The sequence below is a fragment of the Pelobates fuscus genome, chromosome 6 (genome assembly GCF_036172605.1).
Source record: "Pelobates fuscus isolate aPelFus1 chromosome 6, aPelFus1.pri, whole genome shotgun sequence".
In the NCBI taxonomy this organism is placed as follows: Eukaryota; Metazoa; Chordata; class Amphibia; order Anura; family Pelobatidae; genus Pelobates; species Pelobates fuscus.
In genome coordinates this window covers 56,067,575-56,084,725 of record NC_086322.1, presented here as the reverse complement: position 1 = coordinate 56,084,725, position 17,151 = coordinate 56,067,575, and the positions used below count along the sequence as shown (strand labels likewise).

At 38.8% G+C, this 17,151-nt stretch overlaps 1 protein-coding gene across 3 annotated transcripts in view; it reads right to left on the bottom strand.

Annotated features, from left to right (window-relative positions):
* Nucleotides 1-17,151, bottom strand: part of ACOX3 (acyl-CoA oxidase 3, pristanoyl) — a 76,830-nt gene that overhangs the window by 24,598 nt on the left and 35,081 nt on the right. For all 3 annotated transcript variants that reach the window (XM_063457732.1, XM_063457731.1, XM_063457733.1), the window contains exons 11-13: nt 14,240-14,360; nt 12,187-12,309; nt 9,377-9,490 (exon numbers count right to left, since the gene is read on the bottom strand). In XM_063457732.1, the coding sequence (XP_063313802.1) occupies nt 9,377-9,490; nt 12,187-12,309; nt 14,240-14,360 (358 nt within the window). The remainder of the gene's footprint in view (nt 1-9,376; nt 9,491-12,186; nt 12,310-14,239; nt 14,361-17,151) is intronic.

The window sequence follows — 17,151 nt, the reverse complement described above, 5'->3', positions numbered from 1 at the left end:
ACACAAAAGTTTGTAAAATAATACAATGTGAGCAAGATATTACTTTGCTGCAGAAGGATTTAGATAGACTGGAGGACTGGGCACTCAAATGGCAGATGAAATTTAATGTTGAAAAATGCAAAGTTATGCACTTCGGCGTAAAGAATACACAAGCAACGTATACCCTTAATGGTATATTATCCGAATTAGGGATAACAACACACGAAAAGGACTTGGGAATTGTTATAGACAACAAACTATGCAACAATGTGCAATGTCAATCAGCAGTGGCCAAGGCCAGTAAGGCCTTGGCCATGAAAAAGGGCATTCATTCTCGGGACGAGAATATCATTTTGCCTCTCTATAAATCACTGGTAAGACCACATATTGAATATGCTGTGCAATTTTGGGCACCTGTTCTAAAGAAGGATATCATGGCACTAGAAAAAGTGCAGAGGCGGGCTACAAAATTAATAAAAGGAATGGAACATATCAGCTATGAAGAAAGGTTAACAAATTTAAACCTATTTAGTTTAGAAAAACGTTGCCTGAGAGGGGATATGATAACATTATACAAATATATTCGGGGCCAATACAAACCATTGTGTGGAAATCTATTCACAAACCGGACTTTACATAGGACACGAGGCCATGCGTTTAGACTGGAAGAAAGAAGATTTCGTCTAAGGCAAAGGAAAGGTTTTTTTACTGTAAGAACAATCAGGATGTGGAATTCTCTGCCTGAAGAAGTGGTTTTATCAGAGTCCATACAGATGTTCAAACAGCTACTAGATGCATACTTGCAAAGACAGAATATTCAAGGATATAATCTTTCAATGTAGGGTAATAACTGCTTGATTCAAGGATAAATCTGACTGCCATTCTGGGGTCAATAAGGAATTTTTTGTCCTAGCTTGTTGCAAAATTGTACTTCAAACTGGGTTGTTTTTTTTTTGTTTTTTTTTTCTCTTTTGGATCAACAGCAAAAAACAGGTGTGAGGAAGGCTGAACTTGATGGACGCAAGTCTCTTTTCAGCTATCTAACTATGTAACATCTAGTGCCAGCTTGAATCTCGGTATGAAAGTGCTGGAGTTGACTACAAATACAAGTTACTTTCTTAAGTACCAGACAGTTCTAAGAGTTTGTGTGGCCTACGAATATTGTGGATGTTGAATATACAAAGGGAAAACCTGTGTTTGTACTTCAATCTTATGTCTCAAAGTAAATGGAAAGATTCAGCTTTCCATAGTCAAGAGTTCATGCATTTATATCACTAATTATGTGACACGTTATGTGTTTGTAGCACGTTCTTTCTGAATACAGGATCCTTTTTCAAATGTTATTATTTATTTATTGAGAGGAACTATACGATGTAAGGAAACCATAGTTTTGAAATGCAATAGGTTTTGGTATTAGCCTTAATTAGCAGTGAATCCTGATCACCCAAAATGCAAGGTTAAGCAAGTAGTAAAGGGGATTTAGTCACGAATAGTGATTTGAGAGTGGAGTACCAGAAATTAGATATGAATAAAACAAAAATAAAATAAATGGCTAAGTCACCCCAAAAACACTTTGATTGTTAAGCCTCCACCACCACCACATATGGTAAAATTAAAAAAAAAAACTTACTATTAACAGGGTTGTTTGGTTTTGAACAAAACTATAATGTTTTGTTTATTTTACATAACAACCATTCCTGATCTGATGAGTAAGTGCGTCAACTCACAAACAGTTTTATACACAATTGAAGCAAAGACTTCTTATAAATAAGTTTCAGAGCCAGCAGATTTAAAACATACTCAGGGATACCAATACTGCTAGATCATTATAAAAAAAGATTTCATTTTCTTGGGAGGGGATGTTTGTTTTGGGATTTAGGTTCTATCCTAGCACCGTCAGCCTGGTATGCATTCAGAGGTTATTCTGCTCCAAGCGAAATCCATTGTAAGCAGCTGTAGTCTCAGGGTGAATGACTAAGCTGACACGTATAATTTGACGGGCAAAATTTTACTTTAACTAGTTCGGAAAATGCATGGCAATGTACAAAATGATGTGCAGTGTTTGTCTGATGAATCTGATACTTCTGACACTATTTGAAACAGAAGTAATTTTTTGACATTTCATAAGCAGACAACTAGAAACTTTACCCAACTTCAAGTTTTTCACAAACATCTTCGTTTTACACAACTGTTTACAATGCTTAGCAACAAGTGACAGGCTCAAAAAAAGAAATGAGCCCCACGGCGTCTAGACTGAGTTTGTCTTCTCATCTTACAGGCAGTCAGGGTGTGGAGTTCATGATTATGTCTGAGCAAATCACAAGGGGAAAACTTTCACTGTCCTGCACTAGATAGATGAGCGTGACCCAAGTGCTAATCATTTTCCTGTTGGCCCCACAGGAGAGGAGCTATGCTGCTAAATAAACGGGCACCTCCTAGCAATACAACTACAATAAGATAGCAAAAGGATGTAGCTATCGCTGAGCTGGATCAACTGATCTCATTGTCTGAACTGGGCAGCTGAGTAACTTGGGCCTAACTACTAAATAGCAAATTGTGGCGAATTAAAAATTAAAATGCAACATATAGGCCATAAAAGACAACTTGTAATTCCAAGTCTGCAATTTTATCCTAACAGTTGTAACTGTGGCTTCAATACAGAGGAATTCATGGTTCAGTAAATAGACCCATGTGATTATTTCAACCAGATAACAAAGAGACTATACGTTTCTGTCTTAGCAGTTGATATGCAAGATTAGTGCACAGTAGGTTTGTAAGCAAAATATTGAAGTGCTGTATGCGTTCAGGGTGCGTCCTCTTTTTCATTTTACAAAAAGTGCAGGTTTCAATAGAAATTGACACATTTATAAATTAACATTGGTACAACCCCTTGGCTGTCAGACACACCAGTCCTGTTACATCCCGGTTGTTTATCACAGTGGAGCTAGACTCAAGAGGCAGCAATTGCCCAGAGTACCTGCCTTGCAAAGACTTGAGCTGCATTCGAAAGTCTGTGATTGGACAGCCACAGAAAAAGTCTGGGTGTGGTTAGAAGGGAAAGGCTTTAGACAAGACATCTGCAGCTTATACAAGCTGATTTTATATATATATATATATATATATATATATATATATATATATATATATATATATATATATATATATATATATATATATATATATATATACCACCAAATGCTTGCATGTTTTCATTGAAGGTACAGCTACAGGGAGTTTTTTTTATTGGTCAGTGGAATGTCCCTTTTTTTATTGCAGTAACAGAGTATGCAAAGGAAAGGACATAATTCTTAACGGGGACACTATAGTCACCTGGACAACTTCAGCTTAATGAGGTTGTTTAGGTGAGAACTATAGCTCCTTGCAGCCTCTCTCATGTAAACACTGTATTTTTTGAGAAAATACAGTGTTTACATTGAAAGCTAGGAACACCTCCAGTTGCAGTCACTCAGAGTGAACCAGAGGGACTTCAGAGTTGATGGAGGCATAATATGCCTCAATCCACTCAGATCTGCTGTCAGCAGAGCACAGGGCAGCACTGTGTCTCCTCCCTCTGCATGCAGACACTGAACTTTCCTCATTGAGATTCATTGATTCAATTCATCTCTATGAGGAGATGCTGATTGGCCAGGGCTGTGTTTGAATCATGCTGGCTCTGCCCCTGATCTGCCTCTTTGTCAGTGTCAGCCAATCCTATGGTGAAGCACTATGATTGGATCAGGCTACCACATGTCAGCAGACTGCTTGTTTTTCTGAGTCTAACAGCATGCAGATTTACAGCTTCAGGTTTGAATACAGTAAGATTTTTACTATATTTATGGAGGCATGAGGGGCCCAGGGGGGCTAGATGGTGGTGTTAACACTATAGGGTCAGGAATACATGCTTGTGTTCCTGACCCTATAGTGATCCTTTAAGGATTTGTCAAAGGATGCCCTGGATAAATATAGTAGACTAGAAGATTAGCATGGTAATAGGGAAGACAAAGGACTGAACTGCGTTTTATAGGATTATTATGACAATATTGAATGAAAGGTGTGCAAATAGCACTTCTGGAATTCAGTACATGTACATAGTCTCCAGAGAGAAGCCAATGTCTCCCCTTCCTTCAGAAGCATTCCCAAAAGGAGTCATACTAATTCTAATGCTCTTTTTACCTCAATCTTCTCCTGCACCACCTCTATAAATCTTCTTACCACCACAATCAATGTACATGTGTCCCAGATATATAACTTCCCAATAATGAGTAACCAATACCACTACAACATTTTAAGAGGGTTATAAGCTTCCAGTTACCCTGGATGGCAGAATGATCCCAATAAGATGTTAAATTGCTGAATACACCAAAAGACAAGGAGATAGAAAACTTTATAGATGGTCATCATGCTGGGGGCGTTATGCTACATGCCCCAAAACATGTTATCGCCATTGGGATGTGGAAAGGAGACAATGGCGTGAAACGGTTTTAGGAAATGCTTTATGAAAAGATATTGATATCCGATGTTGGAACTGCTAAAATAAAAATACATTTTAAAAACAAAAAATCTGATGTTTGGAGTTGTGGAAGTTGAAGCAATTTTTATTTATTTTTTTCATTTTATTTCAGACATGTACCTGCCTTATATAGTTTTGTCAATGCTTCTATATTTTTGGTCTTGGTACTCTTGTCATCATAACCCCTCCCCCCATATCTAGTTTGATGTTATTGTATATGTTTATTTATCTATTTTACTTTATTATATTTTTTCTCCTTTTCTTCCTATATCTTTCTTCTTCCTTCCCTTTAACCTTTTCCATTTCCTATCCATTTCCCCTTTGCTTCTTTCTCTTGAAGCAACTCTTAACTCAAAAAAAGGAAATTATTTGGATCTGTATTATAAGTTAATAACTAAATTAATATAACAAAAGAACACACATTATACAAAATAGCCTAGGAAGTTAAAAAAAAAAAGTCCTTTAAAATCTTTAGTATGGAGTCAGTATACAATAACATTTCATTTGAGTTTACATTATTGTATACAATATATCTTCAGCCATGTACAGACACAAAGCAGCTCTTCTAATTCAGGCATAGATGATTTCAGATTTATAAAACAATTAAAACAAGCCTGGTATAATAGTCTGTCCTTCCTTAGATATGCTACATTGCCAAGTATGCCTTTAAATACACAAATTCTTTAAATGGAGAGCCAACAGAAAGACTCTGAAATAACGATAATATCAAATATTTAACCAGGAAGGTACATTTATCATTTTATGAGTTTCCAAATATGCCCTGTGGTCTAGATATCATTGCTCAACTTAACAGTAAACGTTCTATATATAAGCTTACAATAAAACAAATACTTTAACATTCAGTTGTACCTTACATATCAAGAACTATGAGAAAAACAGATTTTTTTTAAGTTCACAGTTTTCCATAAGATTTTGCAAAAAATAAGTTTGGCATTACGTATTTCTTAGGCAATCCCCTCCCCCCCCACCCCCCAAAAAAACCAAACACTAGATTAAAGGACCACTATAGTCACACAGACTACTTCAGCTCAATTAAGTGGTCTGGGTGCCAGGTCCCCCAGGTTTTAACCCTTTCAGAGAAACTGCTATGTTTACATTACAGGGTTAATCCAGCCTCTAGTGGCTGTCTACCTGACAGCAGCTAGAGGCGCTTCTGCGACGTTGAATGTGAAAATCGCATTCAGCGTACAGAACGTCCATAGGAAAGCATTGAGAAATGCTTTCCTATGGGCGTTTTTAATGCACGCGCAGCTCTGGCCGCGCATCCGCATTCCGCTTCACTTGGGAGCTGACGTCGAAGTGGGAGGAGAGGTCACCAGCGCCGACGGAGCTGGATTAAGGTAAGTGGCTGAAGGGGTTTTAAGTGGGCCCTGAGGGTGGGGGACACCTAAGGGTTATATATACTGTCAGGAAAAAGAGTTTGTTTTCCTGACACTATAGTGATCCTTTAATAGCAAAACCATTTCCAGTGTAAGTAATGATGGTGGATAAGATTATAAAAGATTTATTTTCTATTGGTTATGACGTAGATATAGCAATACATATACCACATATGTATATAGAGACTGCTGCAAACTAAGTCAGGGTACTTACTAAATAAGAATTGTCAGGAATTTAAAGCGAACATTAAATTTAAGGCTAGAAGCAGCCTAACTGAAAGCATAAGTGACAAACTTTTACAGTTTGGCTATTTTGACCATAAACTTGAAATTCACCAAATATACGTACTTTACATCAGGGAGAAAGGTTTTCAGGAATTATGAGGAACCCCGTAACCTTTAAAGTGAACCAGCCAGGACTAGTAATTTTAAACTGCTTTATTTTGTGTTTTGTTGCACTCTCTCTTCCTAGAGACTACTCACGATCCTCTCTCCTGGTTTATTAGGATTAAAGGATTATCTCACCACTTTCTTTTGACTGCGGAACAAGACAGCAGTGAGTTAAAAGTTGATTGTGGTTATTACGGAATTCCATGAGCAACAACTTAAAAACAATGAATCTATATGGCATATGTAAATAACTAAAGAACCAACAAATATAAACACCACAAAGTAGTGTAAAATTACTTAACTTTGGTTAATGTGCATACTAGAAACAGTGGATAAAACAATAACAAAAGAACCAACAAATATAAACACCACAAAGTAGTGTAAAAAATATGCTGGCCCCTAGCTATGCCCTCAAATCCAAGAGGGATTATTCAATTGTAGTCTCAGGTTCATTTAGAGGCTGTGGTGTATGTAAGGTCTGCACTACGACTTATACTGGGAGATACAAGGAATTTGTAAGTTTTGTCACAGGGGAGACGTTTGGGGTCAAGACGGAGATTGGTTGCCACACGGACAATGTGGTTTATTTGCTGCAGTGTCCGTGTGGCAAGCAGTACATAGGTCGAACTAAGCGTATTCTGAAGGTTAGAGTTCTTGAACATCTGAACAATATTCGGAAGAGACTCAATACCCATTCATTTTCTGACCATTGTAGTAACTGTCCGCTTCTTTCCTTTAGGGGACTCTTATGTATGGGCATCGAACATGTTCTCCCTTTCTGGCGTGGGGGTGATAGGGTCAAGATTATCTTAGGGTTATCTCAGAGAGAGACCTTTTGGATTCATAAACTTAGGACCCTTGTTCCTAGGGGCCTCAATGTAGGGATTGATTTGGTGTGCTTTTTGGATTGACTTTTTGGACCTCTGTTTTTTCTTATCCCACTCCTGATTCTATCTATCTGTTATAGACTTGAAGAAGATAGGTATTGTGGAGCTAGCAGGGTATATCATTATTATATTTTTTTCTGATGTGAACAACTTTGTTGTCTGGTATGGAGTCTTTATGGAGGTGGATAATATCCACTTTCTTTCTCTTTAATAGATGTGTGTACTATTTTAAATATAAATATAAAATTGGATGTGTTTATTGTCAATGAGGGAACATTTTCAATGTGTCAAAAAGAAAGATAAATGTCGTTTAATATATTGATGTCATATGAGTCACTTTACACAGATTGTACAAATAATATACGTTTGAGGGTCATATAGACACAGTATTTTCTTTTCTTTATATATATATATTAATACATAGTCCATGTGTTAAAAAATGAAAGACAAGGGTGGTTTAATACACTGATGCTACATGTGTCACTCCATATAGATTATGTAAATAATGTAAAACTGTGGGTCACATGGACACAGCATTAGAAAGGATAAGATAAATATTTTGTATATACTAACACATTTTCTTCTTTATATAGATAAGCACTTTGTGTCTTTTTTCAATAAATTACGTTTATGTGCACAAGCACCTTGTTTCTTGCTGCTACGAATGTGTTATACAGATGGAACGCATGTGGAACGCATTTGGAACGCGGAAGTAGGAGATCGTACTCACGTCCGGTTTTCGTTTTGATTGGAGCGCGCTCAATTTTATTGATCTAGATGCCGAAAATATTATCAGCTGAGAGGATTTGTCCCAGGACCAATGAAGAATGAGAAGACTGGGAACACCCACAGCACTGATTAATTGAACATTGGGACTAGCCCTATTTAAAGGGATTGTATTAAGGGGAGAGTAGGATGTATGATTTTACTGCTTGTAAGATTGTATGCGGTTATTTTTTATTGCCGTCCCTGATGAAGTTCATGTTTTGAACGAAACGCGTAGGACCTAATACCGCATTTCTAATATTGATCTTAATGGTGTTTATTTCACCTTTTATATAATAAAAATTTTTGGGGAGTTTGATCCTATTCGGAGTCCCGTGTACCTTTCAGCTATTCCGTATTGGAAGGGTGATTACTAGCCCCCCATACCATCAGGGGAGGCACCTTATGAGCGCTTTTATCTTCATCATCTCGTGAGTGCATTTATTACTAGCGCAAGATACATTGTATTTACTGTATCACACTATTGTGTTTTTTTGTATGTTCTCTTCATAGAAGTTTCAGCCGAATCCCGCTTTGCTTGTGTTTTTTTTGTATATGTAAATAACTAGCTCAAATGCATCTAACCCTATCATAAACATTGCAACATCTAACCTTAGCTCCTACAAAGAATTGAGTTTGGCACATTTTTTTAACCTGGCACAACAAAGATTAAAGAACCACTATAGTGCCAGGAAAACATACTCGTTTTCCTGGCACTATAGTGCCCTGAAAGTGCCCCCACCCTCAGGGTCCCACTCCCGCTGGACAGAGGGGGGAGGAAGGGGTTAATCCCTTACCTTTTTTTAGAGGTGCTGGGGCGCTGGGGACTCTCCTCCCTCTTCTGACGTCCCTGGCTGAATGCGCATGAGCGGTAAAAGCTGCGCGCACATTCAGCCAGTCCATAGGAAAGCATTCTCAATGCTTTCCTATGGACGCTGGCGTCTTCCCACTGTAAAAATCGCACTGAGAAGCGCGGAAGAGCCTCTAGCGCCTGTCAATGAGACAGCCACTAGAGGCTGGATTAACCCATAGGTAAACATAGCAGTTTCTCTGAAACTGCTATGTTTACAGCAAAAAGGGTTAAACCTAGCTGGACCTGGCACCCAGACCACTTCATTAAGCTGAAGTGGTCTGGGTGCCTATAGTGGTCCTTTAACACAACAAATAACAAATACATTTTTCCATCATGAACTGTAACTATATTATGGATGGTAATGATTCTTTAGCCCCCCCCCCCTCCAAATTAGACTTGTATATGTATGTGTATATATAAAAAAAAATATATATATATATATATATATATATATTTTTTTATAAGTTAATTTTCTTACACACAATATGTAAAATTAGCAAATGCTTGCTTACCACATTTTCTTTATATACTGAAACTAACAGCTCACTGCATCGTAAACTCCAAATTAAATAAATCAATGAAGATCATTTACCTGTACAATCTAGACATTCATCCATTGATTTTGCTTTGAAAGTTTGCCCCAAAATCTTTTTAAAATCATTAAGAAACTGGACCGATCCAAGAGGAGTCTCAAACGTAACATTATCTGTGAAATAAATGAAAGCACCAGTGAATACTAATGAATACACAATGTATATACAGTATCTCACAAAAGTGAGTACACCGCTCACATTTTTGTAAATATTTTATTATGTCTTCATGTGACAACACTGAAGAAATGACACTCTGCTACAATGTAAAGTAGTAAGTGTACAGCCTGTATAGCAGTGTAAATTTGCTGTCCCCTCAAAATGACTCAACACACGGCCATTAATGTCTAAACTGTTGGCAACAAAAGTGAGTACAGCCCTAAGTGGAAATGTCCAAATTGGGCCCAAAGTGTCAATATTGTGTGTGAGCACCATTATTTTTCAGCACTACCTTAACCCTCATGGGCATCGAGTTCACCAGAGCTTCACAGGTTGCAACTGGAGTCCTCCTCCATGACGACATCACGGAGCTGGTGGATGTTTGAGACCTTGCACTCCTCCACCTTCCGTTTGAGGATGCCCCACAGATGCTCAATAGGGTATAGGTCTGAAGAAATGCTTGGCCAGTCCATCACCTTTACCTTCAGCTTCTTTAGCAAGGCAATGGCCGTCTTGAAGGTGTGTTTGGGGTCATTATCATGTTGGAATACTGCCCTGCGGCCTAGTCTCCGAAGGGAGGGGATCATGCTCTGCTTCAATATGTCACAGTACATGTTGGAATTCATGGTTCCCTCAATGAACTCCCCAGTGCCAGCAGCACTCATGCAGTCCTAGACAATGACACTCCCACCACCATGCTTGACTGTAGGCAAGACACACTGTACTCCTCACCTGGTTGCCGCCACACACGCTTGACACCATCAGAACCAAATAGGTTTATCTTGGTTTCATCAGACCATGGGACATGGTTCCAGTAATCCATGTCCTTAGTCTGCTTGTATTCAACAAACTGTTTGTGGGCTTTCTTGTGCATCATCTTTAGTAGAGGCTTACATCTGGGATGACAGTCATGCAAACCAATTTGATGCAGTGTGCGGCGTATAGTCTGAGCACTGACAGGCTGATCCCCAACCCCTTCAACCTCTGCAGCAATGCTGGCAGCACTCATACGTCTATTTCCCAAAGACAACCTCTGTATATGACGCCGAGCACGTGCACTCAACTTCTGTGGTTGTCCATGGCGAGGCCTGTTCTGAGTGGAACCTGTACTGTGAAACCTCTGTATGGACTTGCCCACCGCGCTACAGCTCAGTTTCAGGGTCTTGGCAATCTTCTTATAGCCTAGGCCATCTTTATGTAGCAACTATTTTTTTTTAAGATCCTCAGAGAATTCTTTGCCATGAGGTGCCATGTTGAACTTCCAGTGACCAGTATGAGAGAGTGTGAGAGCGATAACACCAAATTTAACACACGTGCTCCCCATTCACACCTGAGATCTTGTAACACTAACGAGTCACATGACACTGGGGAGGGAAAATGGCTAACTGGGCCCAATTTGGACATTTCCACTTAGGGGTGTACTCACTTTTGTTGCCAACGGTTTAGACATTAATGGCTGTGTGTTGAGTTATTTTGAGGGGACAGCAAATTTACACTGTTATACAGGCTGTATACTTACTACTTTACATTGTAGCAGAGTGTCATTTCTTTAGTTTTGTCACATAAAAAAATATATTAAAATATTTGCAAAAATGTGTAAAAATCTGTTGGTCAAAAGTTTATTTACAAAAAAAAAAAAAAAAGACATTACTTTCGAGCGCTAACGCCACGTTTGTCCTCACCTCAGTTCTATCTTCCTCTGCTAACCGGTAAGGGAGGGTTGTCAGGAAGGGTGGGCTGAGGGAGGACATTGGCAGAATGGAGGGGAGGGAGGCCATCATTGGCTGTCTGGCACCAGCATGCGGTGTTTGCTGGTATCAGATGCCAAATTTGAACCAAACTCCCACTCTTGTTTAGGGCAGGCTAGTGACATCCCAGCAGAGAGGTTAATCTCTATATTTGCAGCATTTTATAGCAAAATGCTGTATATTTAGACATTTTAAATCAGTGAAATGGTCATGGTGCTTAAAGTAACGCTTTAAATACCCAATAACTAAACGCTTGTCCTGTTGCTATAAGCTGCCATTAATGATGAACAGAAGGTATGCGTTCTCCAAGGGTTTCTATGCAATAAAACGGTTTCTATCCTTTCACACGGAGCACATATTTTACTGAAACACCTGCAACTTGTCTATACATACCACGGAGTGAGTTTCTCCTGTGAAAAGTAGAATTTCATGGGCTATAACTACTGGAAAATCAGTGTAACGGAAACGTTGTACAATGTGAGCCATGAAGTTTGCATTTACAAATTTAGGAAACATAGGACATGAAATGAAATTTAAATAAACTGTGACAGTTAGTGAGAAAATTCCAATTGGCTCCTTTAAAAGGTTCATAATAAGGACTATTAATATACGACCAATGACTATATAAAATGCAAAAAAAAAAGTAATATTTCAACATTTGCTTCCTAGAAACTATTGCCACTAATAGAAAAAATAATTATATTTATTTATATTTTAAATGTATTGATTCTACAGATGATCAACCAGGTTCTTCAGTATGCCGTGTTCCATTTTGGACTGAAAATATATTTTTGGGACAACTAACCATAGTGACCTCACTAAAAATGACAGTTACCATAAACACTAAAGTGTGTCTACAGGTTACAGGATACATTCCTGACATTTATAGTGCTACAAATACTTACCATCACCTAGAGAGGGGGCCAAGTTCAGTAAATAGTTGCTAGTTTGTTGAAGCAACACGTTGTTGTCTCCTTCATATGTGCAGTTTGGGTCGTTGTCATTCCGGATGTCTCCTAGACGGTTCACTGTAGAAAGAATAAATAACATGGTGATTCCACAGTAGACATACATCTATGTCATAAGAATACATTTCTGTGTGCCCACTTTAACCCCTTAAGGACACATGACGTGTGAGACACGTCATGATTCCCTTTTATTCCAGAAGTTTGGTCCTTAAGGGGTTAAACTCATAAATCCTTAATAGTTTACTGATTTTCAAATATTTGGGTAATTTGACAATTTGTTCTGTTGTTGTTGAGCTTTAGGATTAAATTTTCCAGTTCAGGAAACTGATCGATATCTTGGTACAGTGGTCAGCAAAGTGCATTTGCACGGCATGCAAGGGGCTGTGGATATCTGAGAATGTTCTCTAGTGGGACTTCTTCAGATACTGAACATTCAGCACCAGTGGTGATTGTAGCAGGCGGTGAGTAGAAGTCCACAATTTATTCATTGCAACACTTGGAGGAAGTGATTTATGATCACTTTCTCCCAGAACTTGTGAAAGGGAATAGACGCTGGAAGAGAACAGCCAGCAAGAGCTACCGCAGCCCGAACTATTCTATCTGGTCAGCCTGGTCCCCAGTGGACCGCAAGGAAACCATCCACACAGCAAGATATACAAACAAGGCTGCAGAAGAAGCATAACCCACACAGAAATGCTACAAACATCCTACACTTAAACAAACAATACCATTGAAACGCACAAATGTCCATGACACATGCAACTTCCCCTTACCCTCCATCCCCCTGACACGCACCCCAAATGCAATATGACCTATCATCCACATACACAATACCACACAAAATGATACACAACCCACATACTAACCCACATACGTAACACACATACTGCTTACACACATACACAATATAACAGCACATTTACACATAAAAACAACCTCACAAAGCAACTACAGAACTCATACATAAGACAAGCAGAACTCACACATTAAAGAAAAACAAGACATGGGGCTGGCACGCCAATGGACTTCCAAGTCTTATTTTGGCACAGTGCTACTGAAAGGTTTCCTATCCTTTCTTATAATAGCTGAAACATAGGCTATTCATTGTGTTACAGTTGTGACATGTCTGGTTTACATTGTTTAGACTAGCTTGTGGAATGTTTGTGCATCTTTTAAAACCATATTTCTGAATCTTTAGAACGTTATATAAGTATATTCTGCAAATAACTAACCGATGCAGTTTGCCCTCGTTGTACAAAAAGATTTAAACATTAAAACACAAAATATATGTAAAACACATTGTTTTTACCCTGCAAATTATGTATTTGGAATTATCTACATTTATAGCAAGCCATGCTATAAAGATATATTTTGCAAGGTTTGGGCCATTTCATCCACGCTCTGGTCGGATTTTTAACATGAGTTTTCTTTCAGGCCAGGTGGGTTTGCTTTGCTTTAGTCTGTATCATATTTGTGGACTCGGTGTACCAAAAGGTACAGATTTAAAACCAGAACAGAACAATTGTGGATTATGTTTATTCAAAGTTCATTTCAAAATAGAAGGTTAACATGTTTAAAATGATAAAAGTTTCCAAATCTGGTCTGTTTTCAGTATGTCAGGCAAATTAACTTTGAATTCTAGACAAGCCATATTTTAGTAAAGAACCTTGCTTGCTGAGAAAATGTTACAAGTATTTTGAGTAATCTAGTATATCTGATGTGCAAAGCTTATCTATCACACTTTTGGAATTTGTGTTTTGATCCATACACTATTTTACTCAGTTTGAAGAAGTTTACTTTAACCCCTTAAGGACCAAACTTCTGGAATAAAAGGGAATCATGACATGTCACACATGTCATGTGTCCTTAAGGGGTTAATACAATCCAGTCAGCTGAAATAGTTTTGCTTAACTCTGGCTGACTAATGGATGAAATCACAATTCGTCTAAATCTTGTCCACCCTTGTGATATGACATTCTTGGTTACTCACTCGCTAGAAATCCGTGACCCCCACATGCTTCTCGGCATTCTTGCGCCGCCTGCTGTGCTGTCCATGATGCCAGAGGTTTACCGGCAGAAGACAAAGCATGGATTTCTCTGCCAAGCTCTGCCTAAAATATGTAAGACATAGAAAGGAACGATGAGCCATAAAATGCAATGCATCCTTTAAGTAGCTCACAACGGTAAAATATCAAAAGGAAAATAGGTGCGCTTTCTGGGCTTCTTCATGTAAATTGTGGAGTTTCATAATTGATATTACTGGTGTACACAGAAATTAACTTTCTTGGCATATTGTAAATTTAATATTTTTCATACCTGTATTTTGTTTAATGTTCTAGTATTACAGAAATCCAAAATATTTAAGCTGTATTGGAAATGACTAAATCACAAAAGAATTTGCAGACCAATACCCCCTAGTTAAAAGAGCATGTCAGACACAAACACATAGAAAAACTTGAGTACATAAAGTAAAAAAAAATAAAAAATAAACTCAGATCCCATTGCTATAGAAGGTGCACAGGTGTTGCAGAAAGATAATGTGTTAACAGTGAAAAAAAGAATAATACTGAATGTAGTTTTCTGATTGAAGATATGTTTTGGAATATTGTAAAGAAAAAAAAAAAAGAAAAAAACAACAACAACAGTGCTGGAAAAAGAGTTCACGGCCCAATGATAATTAAAAATGTGCTCCACATGCTGTGCTTATTAGACTGCATGGCAATGCATATTCCATCAGAGAATTGTTTTGCAATCCAGTTTAAACAGACAGAAAAGACAAGCAGATTGCACCTTATTCGGTCATGGAGCTGGGTTACAATAGTCGGTTTTAAAGTACATATCCCATACCTCCAAACATTTCAAATGGACAAAGAGGGATACTTTAATTTCACAGGTGTAAAAGGGGAAGATTCAGAGACATACTTTAGCAGTGATAGTATCAAAGTATTTTGTGGTGAAGGGAGAAACAAACAGTCGATGTGTTGACTGCTTGCGGGGCCTGCCATTGATTAAGACCACAGATTGTGGACTCATAACATTAAATTGCCATGTCAGGAAGAGGTCCCAGCAGGTCTGATAGATCCACTATATGTGTGGGGAAATTAAAGCAGCTGTTCATGGACCAAATAAAGAGGAACAATGTAATATGGAAATACATGATAAATGTCTGGGGAGGTAAGGGGCCCCAGGAAGCAGCATTTGGCAATGCCTTCGCAGCCTATTAAAGAAAACCAACAACATTAAAATGTCTATAAATTACATCTATACTTCTCATAAAAACGAAATCAGAGAAGTCTACTATAATTACTCTACATATGCTTTGCTAGCAAGTTATATTCAAAAATAAGAATAATACACTATACTGGTATTCTTCGTCAAGAACATTTTACAGCAACTACAATGAACAAAATTATAAACGCGACACTTTTGTTTTTGCCCCCCATTTTTTATGAGCGGAACTCAAAGATCTAAGACTTTTTCCATGTACACAAAAGGCCTATTTCTCTCAAATATTGTTCACAAATCTGTCTAAATCTGTGTTAGTGAGCACTTCTCCTTTGCCGAGGTAATCCACCTCACAGGTGATTAGACAGCATGATTATTGCACAGGTGTGCCTTAGGCTGGCCACAATAAAGGGCCATTCTAAAATGTGAAATTTTACTGTATTGGGGAGGTTCAGGGGAAATTGGGGGGGTCCGAAAACCAGTCAGTATCTGGTGTGACCACCATTTGCCTCACGCAGTGCAACACACCTCCTTCACATAGAGTTGATCAAGTTGTTGATTGTGGCCTGTGGAATGTTGGTCCAATCATCTTCAATGGCTGTGCGAAGGTGCTGGATATTGGCAGGACCTTGAATACGATCCAGAGCATCCCAAACATGTTCAATGGGTGACATGTCTGGTGAGTATGTTGGCCATGCAAGAACTGGAATGTTTTCAGCTTCCAGGAATTGTGTACAGATCCTTGCAACATGGGGCCATGCATTATCATGCCGCAACATGAGGTGATGGTCGTGGATGATTGGCACAACAATGGGCCTCAGGATCTCATCACAGTATCTCTGTGCATTCAAAATGCCATCAATAAAATGCACCTGTGTACGTGGTCCATAACATACACCTGCCCATACCATAACGCCAATGCCACCATGGGCCACTCCATTCACAACGTTGACATGAGCAAACCGCTCACAAACACAATGCCATAAACACTGTCTGCCTTCTGCCCTGTACAGTGAAAACCAGGATTTATCCGTTACGAGAACACCTCTCCAAAGTGCCAGACACCATGAAATGTGAGCATTTTCCCACTCAAGTCAGTTACGACGACGAACCGCAATCAGGTCAAGATCCTGATGAGGACGACGAGCATGCAGATGAGCTCCCCTGAGACAGTTTCTGACAGATTTGCTGGTCTCACACGATCTTGGAGGTGAAGATGCTGGATGTGGAGGTCCTGGGCTGGTGTGGTTACACGTGGTCTGCATGTGTGAGGCCGGTTGGATGTACTGCCAAATTCTCTGAAATGCCTTTTGTAGACAGCTTATGGTAGAGAAATGAACATTCAATTAACGGGCAACAGCTCTGGGGGACATTCATGCAGTCAGCATGCCAATTGCACCCTCCCTCAAAACTTGCAACATCTCTGGCATTGTGCTGTGTGATAATACAGCACATTTTAGAGTGGCATTTTATTGTGGCCAGCCTAAGGCACACCTGTGTAATAATCATGCTGTCTAATCAGCATCTTGATATGCCACATCTGTGAGGTGGATGGATTATCTCGGCAAAGGAGAAGTGCTCACTAACACAGATTTAGACACATTTGTGAACAATATTAGAGAGAAATAGGGCTTTTGTGTACATAGAAAAAGTCTTAGATCTTTGAGTTCAGCTCAT